The sequence below is a fragment of the Microtus pennsylvanicus genome, chromosome 11 (genome assembly GCF_037038515.1).
Source record: "Microtus pennsylvanicus isolate mMicPen1 chromosome 11, mMicPen1.hap1, whole genome shotgun sequence".
NCBI classification, from domain to species: Eukaryota; Metazoa; Chordata; class Mammalia; order Rodentia; family Cricetidae; genus Microtus; species Microtus pennsylvanicus.
This window is the reverse complement of record NC_134589.1, coordinates 47,949,980-47,970,331: the sequence shown is the minus strand read 5'-3', so window position 1 is coordinate 47,970,331 and position 20,352 is coordinate 47,949,980. Positions and strand designations below refer to the sequence as shown.

The window sequence follows — 20,352 nt, the reverse complement described above, 5'->3', positions numbered from 1 at the left end:
CAGCAAAGAGCTTCCTTTTTCTTCTTGACTGCAATTAAGGAACATTAGCAACAAATTTATGAGGGCCTGGTGAGATGGCTCAGTGGGTAAGGGTATGGTAGGTGGGGGTGGGAGTCCCTGAAGGCTCTATGGTCATCAGGGAAAAGAATAGGGTGATGTAAGAATGAAACTCCATTTGGCCAAACTTAGCCGGGGCTGGGCCAAACTTCTAGAGTCTAACCCCAGGTTGTTTATTTAAGCACAGCACAATTTTGGAAAAAACAAGTTTTCTGATGACAGTTAACTCAGTCCAGTGAGTATGACAAAGCTTAAGACATGCTTACATTGTTTTTTTGGTTTGTTTGTTTGTTTTTTTTTCTCCAGAGACAGGGTTACTATATATAGCTCTGGCTGTCCTGGAACTCACTCTGTTGACCAGGCTGTCCTGGAAGTCAGAGATCCACCTGCTTCTGCATCATGGGAGCTGAGATTAAAGGTCACACCACCCCTGGTTACACTGAAATTCTTTACAAAGTACATCTGGTTTCTTTCATGAAGATGGGTACTGTTGACTCAGAAACAGTGCTCAAGATTTAGGGTCTAGGGAGAAGTACTGAGGTAAACACTGGGAGTCAGGATTGGCCTGGCCCTAAGATAACACAGAAGTCACCTAGGCTGTTGTAAAGGACAAGTGACATCACTCATAAGGATGGCTTTTATGGATTTAGAAGCAATGTTCAAGGTTTAGGGGGAAAGGGTCTGGGATAAACAGAACATAAATTCTGGGGGATAAATTCCGGCTCCAAGGATAACAAAGGATCACCAGGTTGTAAACTAAACTACAGCCTTTTCGAGTGTTCATTGAAGACTGGTAAAAAACTTCCTTTGAAGTTCATCTTCCTTTGTCAAAAATAAGTCTACACATTTAACTTTCCCTGGCTTCTCCAGGTCTTCTCTGTGTGCACAAGGACCTCTTGTCCTCGACAAGGGTGCTTGCTGCCAGGCTTGACCACCTGAGATCAATCCACAGAACCCACAAGGTGGAAAAAGAGAACAGATTCCTCTAACCTCTACATATGTGTCATAGTACATGTACGTACGCACACACACACACACACACACACACACACACACACACACCCCGCGCGCGCGCGCGCGTGCGCGCGCGCGAGAGAGAGAGAGAGAGAGAGAGAGAGAGAGAGAGAGAATAATTTAAGAAACAGCCCCACAATTCCACAATTACAAGTTCTTCCATGGATCAGAATATCTGTTATGAAATATGCTGGTCATAGTAGGACCTCTTAGAGCAAAGGGAAATTAGAGAACAGATTGCCCTTGGTGAACCCTTTCTTGCCATACAAGCTTTCTCACACTTGGCCCTGGGCCTTCCAGGATCTTGGAACTCTGAAGGAGAGTTACATAATCTTGCAGAGACCTCTACCAAAGGTTGCCTTCAAATCCCCTACCTCCTGGCCTCCCCTCTCCCTGGGGACTGGAAAGTAGAGCTCGACATGTGGAAACAGCAGCTGAACTCTCCAAGATCCACGCCACGTGAGATTCGTGCCTTATTTCCGGTTCCCTTCCATTTTATGAAGAATGGTTTTTGAGCTTGAGTCTCTTAGACCAGGGGGAGGCTTTAATTCACTCTCCCTAATGCTGAAGGTACGAGGAGACCTTGCATCTTGGAATTGTTGGGGGTGTGATCAAGTGATCCTTCCAAGTCACTGAGGGAAGCAGTGCTGTCACTGGCTGCTCCCCTGAAGTCACTCACCTGCTGCTGGTGTTTTTCTGTTGGACCCTGGAGAAAGGGAGCTTTTCTTTCTTACTTTTTTTTCTAACAATTTTAAAAAAGATTTGTTTCATATGTATGAGTGTTTTGCCTGCATGTATGTGTGTGCATGCCCAGTGCCTGCAGAAGTCAGAAGAGAACATGGGATATTTTGGAACTGGAGTTATGGATGGTTGTGAGCCACCTTTTGGTGGTGTCCTGGGAACCAAAACTGGGTCCTCTGTAAGAGCAACAAGTTCTCTCTCTCTCTCTTCGAGACAGGGTTTCTCTGTAGGCTTTGAAGCCTGTCCTGGAACTCTCTCTGTAGACCAGGTTAGCCTTGAACTCACAGAGATCCACCTGCCTGCCTCCCTAGTTGGGATTAAAGGCGTGGGCCACCTCTGCCTGGCCACAACAAGTACTGAGCTGTCTCTCCAGTGGTGTCACTATGTTTTCTACAGGAAAACTATCCCAGGACTCACAGCTGAGCAAGATACCAGGAGCCTGTCCAAGCCATGGGAGAAAATAGACTTAGAGGGTGCCAGGTCTTAGGAGAAGGGAGATGTTAGGAAAACAAAAAGGCCTGTCGAATCTGTGTTCTAACTCCCCTCACCACAGAGTGTATGTCTGAGCTCAGCCAACCAGATGCAGGCTTGTGAAACAGAGTGGTGCTCTGGCTGCTCCTCCTTTACTTCTGGAGACCATATTCATTGTAAAGAGGCATGGTGGGCACTTGGGGGAGGAGAGGCTGAGAGGTGAGAAGTCAGGGAGGAAGCTTTGAAGACCCGACTCCAGGAGTGACATTTAGAGGCACTTGGTAGTACTCCTGTTCCTAGGAGCTGTGGCTCACGAACAGTATGGTCATGGGTACATCTAAGCTCTGAGGGGCAGTCAGGAAAATGATGGTAGGAGAGGTTGTGCGGACTCAGCTAGGCAGGGAAGGCATCTACCAGGGCTCTGCAGGTACTCAACACTCTGAAGGATTCACTATGCCAGTAGGGATAAGGATTATTTTACCAGGGCATTGTGGAACTCTAAGATTCTTGACATGGGGCTAGTTAAATCAAAGAAAATGGCTTCTCAAGACAGGCGAGGGCTAGGGGTGGAGCTTTCAGTGCAAGGCCTCAGGTGGGAGCTCCAGCATTATAAAAACTACCACAAGAGCTAGTTCCAGGACAGGCTCCAAAACCACAGAGAAACCCTGTCTCGAAAAACAAAAACAAACAAACAAACAAACAAACAAAAAAACTGCCACCAAAAAGAGAAAAAGAGGAAGAGGAGAGAAGAGCAGGCAATAATTGTGGTAATTTCCTTAGACTTCTTTCTTTTTAAAGATTATATACTTATTATGGATACAGTGTTCTGTCTGCCTGCATGCCAGAAGAGGGCACCAGATCTCATTATAGATGGTTGCGAGCTATCATGTGGTTTCTGGGAATTGAACTCAGGACCTCTGGAAGAACAGCCAGTGCTTGGATTTTTTGTTTGTTTGTTTTTGTTTTGTTTTGTTTTTTTCTCTGTAGTTTTGTAGCCTGTCAAGGCACTTGCTCTGTAGACCAGGCTGGCCTTGAACTCACAGAGATCCTGTGTCTCTCTGCCTCCCGAGTGCTGGGATTAAAGGTGTGCTCAGGTTTTTAGTACCAGTGTCACAACTAGAGCGCTCCTCTCCCCTTTGGGCACAGAGGGTGTCAAGTCTGAGCTTGTGGCCCAGTGAGTTGGCTTCAGAATGTAGAGATGGAGTCCAGATATTCTGGGACACAACTTAAATATATTTACCCTACATTATTTTAACTAAACCCCAGGAAAAATTATGTAATGTCAGATACAGGCATACACTTGAAACATTACCCTCAAGAAAGCATGCTTACCCTGACTTCTGAAATACATCCTGGAATTTGTCCTTTCTTTTCAAATTAAATTGTATTATTGATTGATTGATTGTATATACCTGTGCACACTTTTTTTTTTTGAAAGACGCAATAAACTGATGTCATGACTAACCACTGGGTATAAGAAGGAGGTAACCCTTTCCTCTTTAAATACCTTTCAAGGTCTCTCGAGCTTCTGGATAGTTCTGTCGGAAGTTGCAGCCCGCTTTCAGCGATGCAGTGTGTGTGTAGGAAGGCACAGTAGAGCAAGGCTTCTGTCTCTAAAGCCAGAGTGGCCACTCTGACAGGTCAGAGGGCAGGTACCTGACATTCTGGCCTCTCCAGCAGCAAATAGAAGATGACTGGAGTTGTCAGGGTTAGAGACTTGGCCCCAATGGCCTGAAGGAGCTAGCTTTTACCACCTGTCATCAACAAGCCTATGAGACAAGTTATAGTGAAAAGCAGAGGGGTGGTGTATTCGATGAGGAACAAACAGATCCAGCAAACTCCCAGCCTCCCTCCACAGCCTTCTCCCAGCCTTTAGAGGAGGCAGGAGTGTGCATAAGGAAGCCATCCTGCTCAAGATGTGGTCCTGCCCTCCACCATTCTTAGCTGTCTCTTCTGCAAGGCAACCCGAGAAGCTATGAGAACTGTGTGAAATCCCATCCTGAAAGAGGCCTCTAGCAGGCACCAGGCTTCAGCCTTCCCTTCCTCCCAGCACAAGGCCCCTGGGAACCTGTTTCAATCCTTAGACAGTCTGAGGGCGGGCACAAGCATCTCTTTAGCATGTCTTCCTGTCATGACATTCACAATAGGTGCCGGTAAAGGTTTGAGCCAGAATAGAAGCAGCACTGGGAGGAAGCATGTGTGTCTTGTCAGGGGACACAGGACACATAATTAGTGAGATCTCAGGTATAGAAAGTGTTCTGCAGATAGCCTGGAATAGTGGTGCACGCCTTTAATTCCAGCAGTTGGGAGGCAGAGGCAGGCGGATCTCTGTGAGTTCGAGACCAGCCTGGTCTACAGAGCTAGTTCCAGGACAGGCTCCAAAACCACTGAGAAACCCTGTCTCGAAAAGCCAAAAAAAAAAAAAGTGCTCTCCAGGAGTAAATTGGGGTCATGGGACAAGGTGGGGGTTAATTTGGGCATATAAAAATAAGCCTTTTTGAGGAACTGGCTGGGTTGAGCTTGAAGTTATAACAAGGCATGGTTTCCAAATGACACTTTAAGAACAACATGCAGATCTCTATGCCCTTTCCTAGAATGAATGGGACATTCAAGGGCAAAGCCCAGGAATATGTCCTTTTTAATTTTAATTTATTCTCTCATATATTACATCCCAACCACAGTTTGCCCCCCTTCCTCTCCTCCCAGTTGCAAAACTATAGACTTTCCCCCGAGATGGTGATTGTTTTTTTCTTTAGAGACAGGGTTTCTCTGTATAGCCCTGGTTGTCCTGGAACTCTCCCTGTAGACCAGACTGGCCTCTGCCTCCTAAGCACTGGGATTAAAGATGTGCACCACCACCTGGCTTTCCCTGAGACTTTCATTATTAGAGATCACACCGGTGGGTTTCAACCTGCCTTCAATCTCTAGAGTCCCTAGTTTCAGAGAGCGAGCTTCCCACTGGGCAAGAGAGTCAGCCCAGGACCAGGAGAGGAACAGGGGTGGAATGCTCAGACACAGGAGCCAAAAAAAAAAAAAAAAATAGTGTGCACATCCCCTCGCCCCTCAGCTCTGGCCCGTAGGCCCCCACCACACCCAGCCCTCAGTACAGACAGCGCCCACCACCACACAGCCCCCCCACCAAAGCCCTTCACCATGCACAGTTCCACAGTACACACACAGCCCGGCAATCTCTCACCACACAGCCCCTCACTGCATGCAGACCCATAGCGCAGGAAGCCTCTAGTCGCCCAGCCCTTTTGCCACAGACAGTTTACCCCAGTCTACACCAGCTCCAAGGCTCAGTTCCAGGGACCTCTTCTCCCTCCCTGTTTGGTTCAGCATCAGAGGATGGCGTTGAGACCAGTTTTTTCTTTGGGAACTCTAAGCATATTTTAGGGCCCCAAACCTTAGTGCCCTGGCTTTTTCCATACCTGACTGGGACCGCTGGCCCTCGACCCCAGAAACTTGTAGGGTTTAAGCCCGCAGTCGCAGAAGTGGGCAAAACACCCCCTGGATTACAGCAGACACAGGCGGCTAGGGACCTACAAGCCTGTCTGACACCGTGAACAGCGAGGCCAGGGCAATCTGGAAACTAGTCATTACTAGTGACTGTCTCTACCCATCTTCCTACACTTCCTGTGCTCTGGGTCCTTCCCGGATCCTGCCTCTGTTTCCCCACCCGGTTTCCCTGGAGCGAGTCCCGTGGGAGGAGGTAGGGGCGGGAGAGACGCCTTGGAAAGCACCTTCCCTCTTTCCTCGCCTCCGCACTCGGTGCGCGCGTCCTTGCGGGCCAGTAGCCGGAGGCACAGCTCGGTGGTGTCACCGTGTCAGCGGAGGTGGCCGCATCCCAGGCTGGGCGCTCGCTGCAGTCCGACTCCCCGCGGCGGCGGGGTCCTCCCGGCGTCCCGGTGCTCGCGTCCGGGTCTGCGCGCCCGCCCTCCGGCTCACGCCCTTTGGAGCAGCGCGTCCGGGACTGCGGCAGCGCACGCAAGAGTACTCGGTTGGCCTCCGGGCGGCAGGAGGCAGAGGCGGCCGGAGTGAGCCGGAGGTATGGGCCAGGCGGCCTGGAAGGGGTTCGCCCAGTCGCTGTTCGACTATAAGACCGCAAAGTTCGTGGTCGCCAAGAGCAAGAAGGTGGGGCTGCTCTACCGGCTGCTGCAGCTCACCATCCTGTTGTACTTGCTCATGTGAGTTCTCGGGCACTTCTTTCAAGCCAGGGGAATGGGGAGGGGAAGGTGTAGACACACAGGGGCTTGGGGAGTCGGCCTTCATGGGCACTTGGATGTAGGGTGGGAAGGTGAAAAGTGGACACTCTACGCCTTGTGAAACGTGGGAGGGGCAACTGGGTACCTTGGTTTGAAGCTACTTGTAGGGAGCCCCTTCTCCCAGGACTGAGTGCCCAGTGTTACAGCCATGGCCAACAGGCAGGGATGCCAGGACTCTGGGCTCAGCTGCCCCCCAGAGGCCTCCCTGGGTTCTGGCCTGACAGCTGGGCCAGGCACCCAGCAGGTTATTTATAAGCACGGAGCATCACTGACTTACTCTTGGTTGGGCCAGCTCATCAGATTGGCATGTTCTGGAACTCAGGGTTAGCTCACGGGAAACACGGGCAGCCTCTCCAATGTCCAGCAGCTCTACTGTCCCCTTGTTGCCATCTCACCTAGCAGGATGTGGGCCCACCAGCCCAGGGGCAGCTTGTTGGAGGTTTAACAGCTAGACCTTGGTCTTCCTTGCTCCTAGGGAGCGAGGAGGTCACAGGTGAAGAGAGGCAGCCACGGAGAACAGTGGCGATTCACTCTCTTTTCCTCATTAAACCGTGTACAGTTATTGCTTCTGGGAGGACAGTCCTGACCTAGCCTCGCTTGCCTTCTAATGGTTATCCCCCCCCCCTTTTCTTTTTAGTTTGGTTTTTTGAGATAGGATTTCTCTGTGTAGCCCTGGCTGTCCCGGAACTACTCTGTAGAGCAGACTGGCTTCAAACTCAGAGATCCACCTGCCTCTTCCTCCCAAGTGCTGAGATTAAAGGCGTGGATAATAGTTGCGTTCTTAGCATTTTCTGAGATTTTAGCACCAAGGCACTTGGCACTGTCCTATCTCAGGGCCTTTATACTGCCTCTGCTCAGCTGCCACTGTTTTTCCTTCCCTACTCGGTGGCTCCACTCCTTGTTCAGATCTGAGTGCTCCAATGACTCCTCCGTCCCTCCCTGGCATTCCCATGGCCAATCTGGATGGTCATTTACTCGGAGTCTGTTTCTCTCTCCCTGCAGTCTGAGGATGCCTTGATGGGAGGGACTGGTGTCACTTCACTTGGGCATAGGTATGAAAGGAATGAACGAATGCTGAATATTTGCTTACTCTTTTGAGTTGGACTGGCCTGGCATTTCTCTGCTGAAATGGAAGGCTGCTCAAGAATCACAGCTTTCTCAGAGTTTCCTGAAAATGCAATAGCTTAGGCTCAAGGCTTCCCTAGCTCTGCCCCAGAAATGAGGAAGTGGACAGGTTGGTTGACACTTCCCTGGCTCCCTGGAGAGAGCCAGCATGCCATGCCGCTCACTGCATGAGTCAAGGGGCTGGCATCTTCCTCTTTTGATCGGTTTCCGCAGCTTCACCAAGACGGGTTAAGCTGGATGATATCGAGCTACAAGAATAAGTTGGAGAGCTCTGTGCGTGGGGCTTTGGCTCTGTTCAGGAACACTGCTTAGCATTTGACAAGGGCCATCTCATTTCTAAAGTTTATCTTTTTAGGGACTGCAGCAGCGTCTGGGTGGTTAAGAGTGTTTGCTGTTCTTTTAGAAGTTCTCGCGGGGCAGTGGTGGCGCACACCTTTAATCCCAGCACTCGGGAGGCAGAGGCAGGCGGATCTCTGTGAGTTCGAGACCAGCCTGATCTACAAGAGCTAGTTCCAGGACAGGCTCCAAAACCACAGAGAAACCTTGTCTCGAAAAACCAAAAAAAAAAAAAAAAATGTAAAAAAGAAGTTCTCTTCCTGGCTGATTGGTTTACAGCCCAGGGAACTCCAGCTCCAGAGGGTCTGACTCCCTCTTCTGGCTTCCAAGGACTCAGGAGCACACACAAGCACACACATACAATCCAGGCATATTTATCTCTTTAGACAGATGTGATGATGGGCACACGCCTATAACACTCAAGGGGCTGAGGTAAGATCGCTGTGAGCAGATGCCAGCCTGAATTATACTTTCTTCCCTGGTAGTGTCCTTTGATGTGTAAATGTTTTTAATTTGAAGAGACCACATTTTTTTGTTTTGATTTGGTTTTGTTGGTTATGTTTTGCATTTTTATCATAAGCTTATGTGCATTGTGTGCATGTGCTCATGGAGGTCAGAGGGCGTCAGATCCCCAGGGACTTGAGTTAGTTGCAGGTGGTCATGTGGGTGCTGGGAACTGAACGCAGGTCCTCTGCAAGAGCAGTAGGTGCTCTTAACTCCTGGGCAATCTCTTCAGCCTTTTACTATTTTTATTACTTTATTTATTTGTTTTTGTGTGTGGACAGCATGTGGCATGGCACACATATGGGAGTCTGTTCTCTCCTTCCACCAGGTGTGTGGGGATCAAGCTCAGAACGTCTGTCTTTATCTCCTGATCCATCTTGCTGGCCCACTTACGTTTTTAGTATAAAAACAATATGAGATTTCATTTGCTTATTTATTTACTTATTTATCTGGTTTCTTTTAACGTGTTTTTCTGTGTAACAGTCCTAACTGTTCTGGAACTAGCTCTTGTAGACCAGGATGACCCTGAGCTCACAGAGATCCACCTGCCTCTGTCTCCCGAGTGCTGGGATTAAACGGGTGTGCCACCACCGCCTGTCTCACTATTTCTAATTTGCTTGTTTTTGGTGCAAACCCAAGGCCTTATACATGCTAGGAAAACCCTGGACTAGTATATATCCCCCTTGGGTTTCTTTATTTCTTCCCTCCACCTTTGGCATTTTGTTTCGTGTGTTTTTTGTTTTTGTTTTTGTTTTTTTTTTTGAGACAGTTTCTCTGTGTAGCCCTGGCTGTCCTGAAACTCACTCTGTAGACCAGGCTGGCCTGGAACTCAGACATCTGCCTGCCTCTGCCTCCCAAGTGCTGGAATTAAAGGTGTGTGTCTCCACACTTGGCAATGTCTTCTTTTTTAGAGTTACTAATTTTATTATTTTATGTGTATAAATGTTTTGCTTGCATGTATGTCTGTACAGCTTATGTGTGCCTGGCCCCTGTCCTTGAGGAGGTCGGCACCGGGACTGTAGTTACAGATGGTTGTGAGCCACCGAGTGGGTGCCTGGAATGGGAAAGTGATCGTCTGCAAGAGCAGCAAGTGCTTTAACCGCTAAACCAAGTCTCCAACCTCGGATTTTATTTAAAAGAGAGTGTCTGATCCTGTAGGCCAGAATGCCCTTCAACTGTCTATCTTCCTACTTTAGCATCTTGAGTACAGTAACGCATGCTCGTGGGACAGGTGACCCCTGAGCTCGCTCTCACTCCCACCAGCCTAGGACTTACTATGGTTCTCATTCCAGCCTGGGCCTGCGCAGCCCTGTGACTGAAGCCTACCTGTCATATGTCTACAGATGGGTGTTTCTGATAAAGAAGAGTTACCAGGATATTGACACTTCCCTGCAGAGTGCTGTGGTCACCAAAGTCAAGGGTGTGGCCTATACCAATACCACTATGCTCGGAGAACGGCTCTGGGATGTAGCCGACTTTGTCATTCCGTCTCAGGTCAGATCTCTACCTGGGTCCTGGGCTAGTGAGGTGGGGCGGGTCACATAGGAAGTACCCAGGCAACTCCATCAATTGTCTCTCCTGCTCAGGAGAAACCCTGTCTAGGTCCATTTCCCCACGCGGTCCCTGCTTCCTTTTCTGCCCCAGGCAGTCCTGGCTTCTCTTGTTCTCAGTGATCTATGTGTCTGATGGGACCACATGGGACCCAGAATGACCTGGCACAGTGTCCCAAGAATAGCTCCCCAACTTGTTCATAGCTGCCCTGTGTAGATAGAACCAGGCTGAGGTCGGGACAGAATTATAGGGTGAATGTGCTTGGGGTTTGAGAAGCTGCAAGTTACCCAAGAAAAGATAGCCACTTGGAAAGCGTGGGAACACCAGACAGATGGACAGTGACCACCAGTTTTGTGGTCCCCATTGTTCCCAACCCCATGCAGAGACCCACGACTCTTCCCCGAAAGGCCAGGAGGAAATTCCTCAAAACTCTGTCTGGCTCCTCAGGGGGAGAACGTTTTCTTCGTGGTCACCAACCTGATCGTGACTCCTAACCAGCGGCAGGGCATCTGTGCTGAGGTTTGATTTGGCATGTGTGTTGGGGAGGGTTGGAAAGCCCCCAGCTGTGGTGACAATCCTCCTGAAACAGGGGCTTGGTTTGCTCCAAGAGTGGCAAGAAGCTGTATAAATACTGAATGATACCATGTGGTTTGGGAGGAAGAGGTGGGTTTTCTTAATTTTTTAAAGATTTACATTTTTTTTCATGATTAGTGCCTGCTTGCATGTGCATGTGTGCATGTGTGTGTATGTGTGCATGTGTGAATGTGTGAATGTGTGTGTGCGCATGCCACGGCACGTGCGTGGAGGTCAGAGCTGGCTATCTCCTTTCCCCATGGTTTCCAGGCACTAAACAGGCTGCCAGGCTTTCATGGTAGATGTTTTTACCCACGGAGCCACTGTGTCAGCCCGAGAAACAGATTTTCAAAGGGTCTCAGGCCGGGGAAGGAGCCCTCTTCTATCTCTGATGGGACCCAGTCCTAGGCTCCTCACAGATCCTTGTCTTTCCTTGCAGCGTGAAGGCATTCCTGACGGCGAGTGTTCTGAGGACACTGACTGCCATGCTGGGGAACCTGTTGTTGCTGGACATGGTGAGGGCCTGGAGTGGCTGGGGCTGGAGCAGGGCAAAGAAACCTGAACAGGAAGGTCCATGTCATTGCCCCTGTCCCTCCCCTGCAGGGCTGAAAACTGGTCGCTGTCTACGGGTGGGGAACTCTACCCAGGGTACTTGTGAGATCTTCGCTTGGTGCCCAGTGGAGACAATGTCCATGCCAACGTGAGTGGCCATGGCCTGTGGTCCCAGAGGAGTTGCCTACGCAGTCTTACACAGTGGGTCCCACCCGAGGCCAGAGGCCTACCTACTCCATAGGTCTAGGGGAGTCATAGAGGGCAGGGGCAGGTCTCCCGCTCAGGCTACCCTGGCCTGGTTTTCAGGGATCCCCTCCTGAAGGATGCTGAAGGCTTCACCATTTTCATAAAGAACTTCATTCGCTTCCCCAAGTTCAACTTCTCCAAGTAGGTGGGACTTGGTTATTGGGTGGGGAGGTGGGCTGAGGGCCCTCCCTGGGGTGTCCTTTTCTCTGCTTGGGGGTGGTCTCTGTTCTTGAGGGGAATAAGATAAATGCCGGGGAAGAGATCATGTCTGGCAAAGGGCCCGTTGCCTCCTGGGTCAGGCCCAGCAGCAGAACATGTCACCCTCCTGTCACGGCTTCCTCTTAGAGCCAATGTGCTAGAAACAAACAACAAAGACTTCCTGAAAACCTGTCACTTCAGCTCCAAGAACCTCTACTGTCCCATCTTCCGACTGGGGTCCATTGTCCGCTGGGCAGGGGCCGACTTCCAGGATATAGCCCTGAAGGTGTGTGGTGTGTGGTCAGAGGGCTCTCCCTGGGAATCTGGGCTCTGCAGAGAGAAGGTGAGGGTGGAGGGACATTAGGTCACTTGTCCTCAGGAGCTCACTATTTCCAGAACTGTTTGTGACAAATGGCCTGGCTTTATCAGGCACTCAGTGGGGATGGGTGGGTGGGTGGGGCTGACCTGGCACCTGCTGGGTTCTCTGACTCTAGAATATCAGCAGAAAGAGTTGAAAGGATCCCCACGGATGCATGTTGATTTGTGTTTAAAGTGTGGTCAGGCCAGTCCAGCTACCTAACCTCCGGCCCACTTGTCTGACTCTCATAAAGGGCTGCCCTGTGACTTCTGTCCACCCACAGACAACTCTAGCATTCACCCTGTTTCTTGTATCAAGGGTGGTGTGATAGGAATCCACATCGAATGGGACTGTGACCTAGATAAAGCTGCCTCTAAATGCGACCCACGCTATTATTTCAACCGTCTGGACAACAAGCACACCAAATCCATCTCCTCTGGGTACAACTTCAGGTAACTGCTGTTTTTGTGCTACCTGGTGACCTTGACTCTCTTCTGTATCCTCTGCTGGGTCAAGTTCACCAGTGTTCTTGCGGTCCTTGTTGGCACTGAACATACTGGGAAAGCCTTGTCTTTTGTGTATGCCTCAGTGAGCAGGTCTGGGCACCTTCCTAGAGTTGCTCTAGGACCCTGGAATGCAGAGAATTCCTCAAAGCAGACACTTTGTTCTGCAATGGAGAAAAGGTACAGGCAGATGAGCGTCCCCTGGGCCCTGTCTCCCCAGGTTCGCCAGGTATTACCGTGACCCTAACGGGGTAGAGTTCCGTGACCTGATGAAAGCCTATGGCATCCGCTTTGACGTGATCGTCAACGGTAAGGTACGCAGATCTGCTTCCCATTCCAGTGCCTGGTGGCTGCTGGGCCAGGGAGGTTGGAGTGGCCCTGGGATCCAGCCGTTCACCCTGCCGTGCTCACCTGGCTGTTTCTGTTCCACAGGCGGGAAAATTCAGCATCATCCCTACCGTCATCAACATAGGTTCTGGGCTGGCACTCATGGGTGCTGTGAGTACCTCCCCTGCCTTGCTGGCTTCCTGGGGAAAGGGAGGTAGAGCATGCTGAGGCCAGCACACAGGAGGCTTGTGAGGTTACAGGGACAAGGGTGATTTCACATGCTGCCAGCTCCCCCAGGGGACACTGACTGCCTGTAGCTCTGACTGTGAGCTTGAGTGGAGTGTGCCACAGGTCGATTGCCCTCCAGTCCAGTGCAGGCTGGAAGCTTTGGGATTCTGGGTCTAAAAATCTCCATCTCCAGTACTGGTAATGGGAAACCGATTAGGCTATGCCAATTTGAGCAGTGTTGACATTCGGGGGCAGGGGCTTCTTTGCTTTGGGGGTGTCCTGTGCAATTTGTTTAAGTGAATCCCTAATCTTCATTCACTAGTGGGACCTTCCCACAGCTGTGTTGCTCAAAAATGGTCTCTGTTTGAGAACCTGCATTTGAGAGGATGAGAGGCAGGGTAGATAGTCTTGTAATCCTTTGGGGTGGGCGTTTAGCCACCCATAGTAGGAAGTGGCTAGAGTTCAGGGAAGGGCTTCCTGCAGATGCCCGTCATACCCTTGGCACTTCGGGGAAGAGGTTAAACGTGGGAGTTGTAGCAGTCCTGGTTGGGAGCTCATGCCAACACAGCCAGTTCCCTGCCAAGACTGCCAGAGGCTGCCTCTCTCCCCGGCCTAGGCAGCCGAAGCACCTACCAGAAGATTCTGTCAGGACCCGGGATAGACTTTGCATTGAGACTGGGAAGTCTGTCTTTACAAGGGACTAAGAGTGATCCCTAACAATGGGCAGTGGTGGCGCACACCTCTAATCCCAGCACTCAGGAGGCAGAGGCAAGGGGATCTCTTAGTTTGAGGCCAGTCTGGTCTGCTGAGTGAGTTCTAGGATAGCCAGGGCGACACAGAGAAACACGGTCTTGAAAAACAAAACAAAACGAAACAGTGGTCCCCAAGTGGAGTGTTTCGGATTCAAGCAGTCTTGCTTAGGGATGCCTCACTGTGTGCAGGTGTAGCGCTCGTCCAATGTAGGTAAATTCTGAAGTCTGGGGACACAGCTGTGAAGTGAAGGCAAGGGTGCACTGTGTCAATGGAGGGTTCTCTGTCCCACCCTGACCCACAGCCACTTCTAAGCAATCACTCAGAGGCTTAATATTAATTACAGAATGTTTGGCCTATAGTTCAGGCTTATTCCTAACTAGCTTCTACATTTAAATTAACCCATTTCTATTTGTATTGCCACATGTCCGTGGTGCTGCTGATCTGCTGGCATCTTGCTCTTGGGCAGCTGCTGGTGTCCCTTCGACTCTGTCCTTCTCTGCTCTTTATCTCTGTTTGGCTTTCCTCCCTAGCTGTATTCTGCCTGGCTATAGGCCAACTCAGCTTTTGTTATCTACCAACGAGAGCAACACAAACACACAGCGTACAGAAAAGTTATCCCACAGTATTATGGAAGGTGGTGGTGAAGGGTGAGGGAAGAAGTAGGAACGAAGAATTGATAAATGACATTTCTGGAGTCTAGGGAAGACAGGAAGACGGGCACGCTCTACTCAGGGCCTCCTCTGCCTTCAGGAACACCTCTATCCCTGCTCCATAGGTAGAGTCGCCCTCTGCTGGAGCAGAGTGGCATTACATACAACGTGCTCTGATCTGTGTTCCGGGGTGATTAGTCCATCACAACTGGGTCTGCTTATTCCTGTCTTTTTTTTTTTTCGAGACAGGGTTTCTCTGTGGCTTTGGAGCCTGTCCTGGAACTAGCTCTGTAGACCAGGCTGGTCTCGAACTCACAGAGATACGCCTGCCTCTGCCTCCCGAGTGCTGGGATTAAAGGCGTGAGCCACCACCGCCCGGCTTATTCCTGTCTTTTACTGACCACAGCTGTAATGTCCCTGTTATCAAGGCTAAGATGCCTGCCGGTCCATCTTGGTTTTTTTTTTTTTTTTTTGGTTTTTCGAGACAGGGTTTCTCTGTGGTTTTGAAGCCTGTCCTGGAACTAGCTCTTGTAGACCAGGCTGGTCTCAAACTCAACAGAGATCCGCCTGCCTCTGCTCCCAAGTGCTGGGATTAGAGGCGTGCGCCACCACCGCCCGGCCCTGCTGGTCCATCTTACACCGGCTATCAGGGCTCTTTTCAAATGAGCACAACTGCCACTCTCATGCCGCCCCGCAAAGGACCAGGACCAACGTCTCCAAAGCATTCTCAGATACGCTGGTTCTCACCCCCACCGGAAGCACCTTTTGCTCTTCCCCCACAGGCCCTGAGCATTTCCTGGTGATGACAAGCCTGCTTCTCCCTTTGCAATGCAATTCCAGGCCTCTAGTTCAGCGACCCAGGCTGAGTGAACGCTGCTTTTTCACCTGCTCCCAATCCTGTTCCCATTATAGGACTGATGACTCTATATCATAATCCGCTTGTCTCCTGCAGCACAGGGAGTCCCTAGGTCTCTGTGGTCCATATCTTCCTGGCACCCCAGTGCAAATCTGGCCGGTGATAGATTCTTAGCAGATATGTGTTGAAGTTAGATCTGGTCAGGGCAGTAAGGTGCGCTTGGGCCATGGAATCAGGAGGCACTCCCAGATCTCACCTGTGTCTACCATGGAGCGGCTTTGTGCCCCTGAACATCACCCCTTTCTGGGATGGTTCTTTTCTTTTTTGTTTTTTTCAAGACAGGGTTTCTCTGTAGCTTTGGAGTCTGTTTTGGAACTAGCTTTTGTAGACCAGGCTGGCCTCGAACTCACAAAGATCTGCCTGTCTCTGCCTCCTAAGTGCTGGGATTAAAGGCGCGCGCCACCACTGCCGGCCTGGGATGTTTCTTTATGTTCAGGTGGTACCCTGCTGCTGAGTTGTTGCAGGCTCCAGGATTATGAAGCTAGGATTCTGAGTCAAAGCTTGGAACTCTTTTGCAGGGGGCTTTCTTCTGCGACCTGGTGCTTATCTACCTCATCAGAAAGAGCGAGTTTTACCGAGACAAGAAGTTTGAGAAAGTGAAGTAAGCTAACCTTTATCCCCCAGTTCCAAGGAGCACCCCAGCCCCTGCCTGGAGCCTCATCTGGCTGGTCCTGGGTTGGGGTGTATAGGTGCCATGGTATGTGTACCAGCTTCATAAGACCGGACTTGATTCATAAGACCTGGGGAAGATGTCTGCAGGTCTCATGGCAGAAGATAAATTTACAGGATCTATCTTACTGGGTGATTTTAAACAAGCTCCATGACTCCTTGAGCCTCGGTTTCCCCATCTGTGAGATGGGAACACTGGCTTCTACAAAAGGACTTGGTCCAGGACAGACAGAGGAAGATATGTGTGCATGTGTGTATGTGCACTTAGTGTTGGAACACAGAACACAGCATGGGAGGGTGCTGGGTCTGGGATGACAGGAAGGGAAAGGGGTCCTGGCCTTGCCCTTGGAGAAGGCATTTTTGAAGAACTGAGACCAGAATGAGGAATTGGGTCAGGCAGCATGTGCTTCCTCAGCCCCAGCAACCTGGACTGTGGGTGCTGTGCGGACCTGTGTGATTTGTTTGGGTTGCTCAGATGCAGCCTGAACGAACCCAGCTGGTACGGGTCCACCTGGCCACAGGCTGCTCTGCTGGAGGAAAGAGTGGCCCAGCTGGGGGTGCAATTCTCTGTCAGTGTTCTAAGGTGGCGGCCATGTCTTACCCAGGGGTAAGGAGGAGGAAGCCAGTGTGGAGCTCGAAGCCAATGAGATTGAGCAGGAACTGCCAGAGGACAAGCCACCAGAAGGGGGTCAGCAGGATGAGCATCCCCAAGAGCTGGTCCAGAATAGCATAAAGCATAATAGCAACTGCCAGGAGTTCTTTGAGCCTGCCAGGTGAGGGGCTGTGGGACAGCTGGCTGGGGACTGGCTTCTGTAGAGGGGCTACTTGGGATTGGCTGGCTTCAGAGGGTGTTCCCGGGCATAGGATGGACTTTCTCTCAGCCCCCAGTTTCAGCCTTGCTAAGGTTGGGGTAGCCTTCTCCTTCTGTTGGGAGCTAGGTCAGGGCAGGGTGAGAAATTCCCTGGGATGGAGCTGGTAAGGAGAGAAAGGTGGAAGCTGAGGGCTGCAGCAGGGAGACCAGACTGAGAGACCCTAAGTCTAGCAGCTCCCTGAGCTGTCACTAGCTGCTCACCCACCTAAGCCCCTTACCTGCAGGTCCACCTTGCTTGTCTAGCACAGCCTCCTATTGCTGTGGGAGATCCCGTGCTTTCCAGCCCTCAGCGTGAACATCGTCAAGCATCTGAGCTGCAGCGAGGACAGCGGTTCTTTCTCTTGGTCTGTGTCTGCCTGCTCACTGCCAGAGAGAGAGGCTGTGACCGCCTGCCGTGTACGCTGCCTCAGAAAGGCCTTGCTGCAGAGTTCCTGCCGGCCCTCTCTCTGCCTTTGGCGCTCACCCCTCCTCCAAGGCCTGGCCTCCAGGAGAAAGCCATCCTGAATGTGAAGCAGCCACAGCTCTTGCAAACAGTGAAGACGTAGCCAGGACTCTTGGCAGAGAACATATTCAAAGATGATGGGGCCAGGACAGACCACAGCTCTGAACTGGGAAGAGGCATCTTGGTGCCTGCTCAGGAATGGGCTTCTGGGAACAGGCTTCTCAACTCCAGGGATTTTGGTTGTGTGGAGGGGAGCCTCCTGTTGGCTCAGATGCAGACAGGAGGCCCTGGGGCAGGCCCCCAGGAAAGGGCAGGCCAGGGGCTTCAGTGGTAGAATGTTTACATGCCCATCTCTGAACCAGAGGGACAGTCATTTATTCATTCAGGCAGCACACATCTACGGGTGCATGCTGTACTTTATTCCTGTTTGAGAGGCTTAAACGAGATGCTGACCAGGCCCCAGGGCTCACATGGAACTCTCTCCAGAGACTTCAGCCAGCCCAGACAGCCTGGCCTTCCTCCAGCCTCTAGCCAAGGCTCCCGACAAGTCTCGGCAGAGAATGATCGAGAATGATGGCTGCTCAGAAAAGCTGTTGGATGACATCCAGGGGACATTTAGCTCCACCCCCGAGTGTAAAATTTAAGGGTGGCCGAGGAGGCACCTGGGAAAAACTTAAGGGAAGAACAAACTCCAGGGGCTCCTGGGTGGGATTCCGGCAGGGAAGGCAGGCGAGCCACTGGCTGTTCTAGCCCCCACCCTAGGGTAACTAGGGTAGCTCTGGGAAATCAGCTTGCCCAGGTGAGAGATGGACTTGCCTGTGCAGTTTAGCTCTGGCTGTTTTTTTTGTTTGTTTATTTGTTTTTTGAGGGGGAGGGCTGGGGGCATTCCTGGAAGTCCCCGATTGATTTCCTGCTCTCAGAAGCTCAGCCTCAAAGTGCTAAAGAGATAAATGAGGACTTTCTGAAAGGTTGTCCCTGATCCGTGTGTCCTGTTCCGTCCCCACTGCATTTCATTCTATGGAGCTCAAAGTACGGTCCATGGACCAGCACCCACTCTGCAGAGAGCCTGACAAAAATGCATCTCTGGAAAGCATCTCCACCATAAGCCAGGGACAGTAAACATCCTTCCACTGGGCCCATGCAGGCGGTAATCAGCAGGGGTCTGATAGCTGAGTGAGGTGCTGTAGGCCTGCAGACCCAGCACATGATGGTGGGTCACCTGAGCTCAGAATTTCAGTGTGGGCAATAGATAGTGATGTCCCCTCCTAAAAAGGGTGGAGGGCTGAAGGATGGCTCTTTCAGAAAACCTGGGTTCAATTTCCAGCCCTCATATAAGGGCTCACAATCTCCTGTAATTCTCCTGGTGCACAGACATACATGCAAACAAAATACCTATATATATGAAGTAAAATGAATTAAAAAATTGTTTTTAGCCTGGTGTAGTGGAGCATGCCTGTAATCCTAGCACTGGAGAGGCAGAGCAGGCAGATCTGAGTTGAGGCCAGCCTGGTCTACAGAGTGAGTTCCAGGGCAGCCAGGGCTATGGAGACAGGCTGTCTGGAAAAACCAAAAATAAGTAAAAAGAAAAAAAATGGGGTGAGGGGAGTTGTTGCTACTGGGGCAGAAGGGAGCCGTGCCCAGAGCAGGACCTCTTCAAAGGGAAGCAGCTCTGGCACCTTTGGCTGTCTGGGGATGTCACCAAGCCATGCTGCTTCCCGAAGGTGAAAGCCTGGGCGATCCACTTAGGCAGCTGACTTCCTTGTTAAAGCAAACCCAGCATGTCATTTTTATGTTCAGGAGCAAACAAGAGGGTCAAAGGTCATGACTGTGAGCTTGGCCTGGCTCTTCTTCCTACTGCTTTGAAATGGCCTGGGGACAGTCAGACAACTCACTTTCTATCAGAATGAAAATGCCTTTTACTAGTTCTTGTCAGTAAGTACTGAGCTCATGTGTCCAGTTCTTGTCAGGAGTCGGACTAAACCCTGACACTGGTGAGCAACACACACAGCCACTGCCCCCACATGCTTCCCGTTGGTGGGTGCTCAATCTTAACCATAACGTGGTCACACTTGTCAAGAGCTAAATAGGGAACGTTTTAACCTGGAGCAGCCTGAGTAGTGTACTCAAGGGAGTGACAGTTTAAATCCGAAAGGTTAGGAGCCACCTGTCATGTGACAGGGAAGGAAGGGAATCCCAGGTGCTTTGATGTGGAAAACAACCTGAAAGGTTGTCACTGCCGTGGTCGTTGTGAAGTGTTCTTTTAATCTGTTGGTCTCCATTACACTCCACTGCCTGACAAATCTGTTGTTAACCTGTTCCTTCTGGGCTAGCAAACTTAGCTAGGTCGACCCTTGGATCGTTTTAGGAGGCTCAAACTTAGAAAGACCAGAGATCTTATTAAAACTTCTCATAGGGATGCCCACTCTGCCAAAGCTGCCTTGTGCCCCTTTCTCCTAGCTTCTTGCCTTCTGCATAACCTTGATATAATACAGCCCATCCATCTATGGAAGCCAGCTGCCTAAATTAAAAACAAAACAAAAACTAACCAACCAAAACCTCCCAGGGTCTTCCTCTGTAGGACTTGCCTCAAACTCATGATCCTCCTGTTACAGCCTCCACAGGTGGAATGAGGCTTCTAACTCGGGAAGTGAGTCAGGAACTTAACTCCCAACCTTTGGGGAAACACTTTTTCTTTCTGGGCACTGCTTGGATTATTGGCTACAGCCATTGCCCACGAGTCTGCTTTTGTTCTCATCTTCTAGGATCTAATGAATTGTGTGTCAGTCCCTAGCCCAAACTGGGCCATCTAGGATTGTCCTAAAAGTTATTTCATACCCTTTGGGAGCACCATGATGTGGGCCAGCTGTTATACTGGGTGCTATCAATGTGACATGGATCAGTCATGAAATCACAAGCTGCTGTGCTAGGATCATAGCTGCCTTTTGTCCTCCATCAGTTGTTCCTCTCAGTGGGGGAGGCCATCATAAAGGTGGAACATGCCT

The 20,352-nt window shown here is 50.6% G+C and overlaps 1 protein-coding gene across 5 annotated transcripts; it reads left to right on the top strand.

Moving 5' to 3' along the window:
- Positions 1–6,023: 6,023 nt before the first annotated feature.
- P2rx5 (purinergic receptor P2X 5) lies at positions 6,024–18,782 on the top strand. 5 transcript variants are annotated; one of them, XM_075991726.1, is made up of 14 exons: positions 6,389–6,470; positions 7,551–7,600; positions 9,857–10,007; positions 10,512–10,583; positions 11,077–11,152; positions 11,241–11,337; positions 11,496–11,576; positions 11,781–11,919; positions 12,310–12,443; positions 12,715–12,808; positions 12,927–12,992; positions 15,887–15,969; positions 16,643–16,810; positions 17,133–17,293. In XM_075991726.1, the coding sequence occupies exons 2-14, from the start codon at positions 7,566–7,568 to the stop codon at positions 17,149–17,151; spliced, it is 1,215 nt and encodes a 404-aa protein (XP_075847841.1). In that variant the 5' UTR covers positions 6,389–6,470; positions 7,551–7,565; the 3' UTR covers positions 17,152–17,293. The 5 variants fall into 5 exon arrangements, with proteins under 5 accessions (XP_075847842.1, XP_075847838.1, XP_075847839.1 ...); XM_075991727.1 differs by lacking the exons at positions 7,551–7,600; positions 17,133–17,293 and adding an exon at positions 17,384–18,782 and having other exon boundaries at positions 6,024–6,470; XM_075991723.1 differs by lacking the exon at positions 7,551–7,600 and having other exon boundaries at positions 6,024–6,470; positions 11,835–11,919.
- Positions 18,783–20,352: the final 1,570 nt, after the last annotated feature.

Excerpts from the sequence above, each read along its gene's own strand:
- P2rx5 (XM_075991727.1), top strand. The coding sequence starts at position 6,334 with ATGGGCCAGGCGGCCTGGAAGGGGTTCGCCCAGTCGCTGTTCGACTAT. Across the intron at positions 11,338-11,495 it reads GAGACAATGTCCATGCCAAC|GGATCCCCTCCTGAAGGATG; the intron begins GTGAGTGGCCAT and ends CCTGGTTTTCAG. Across the intron at positions 12,993-15,886 it reads GGCTGGCACTCATGGGTGCT|GGGGCTTTCTTCTGCGACCT; the intron begins GTGAGTACCTCC and ends ACTCTTTTGCAG.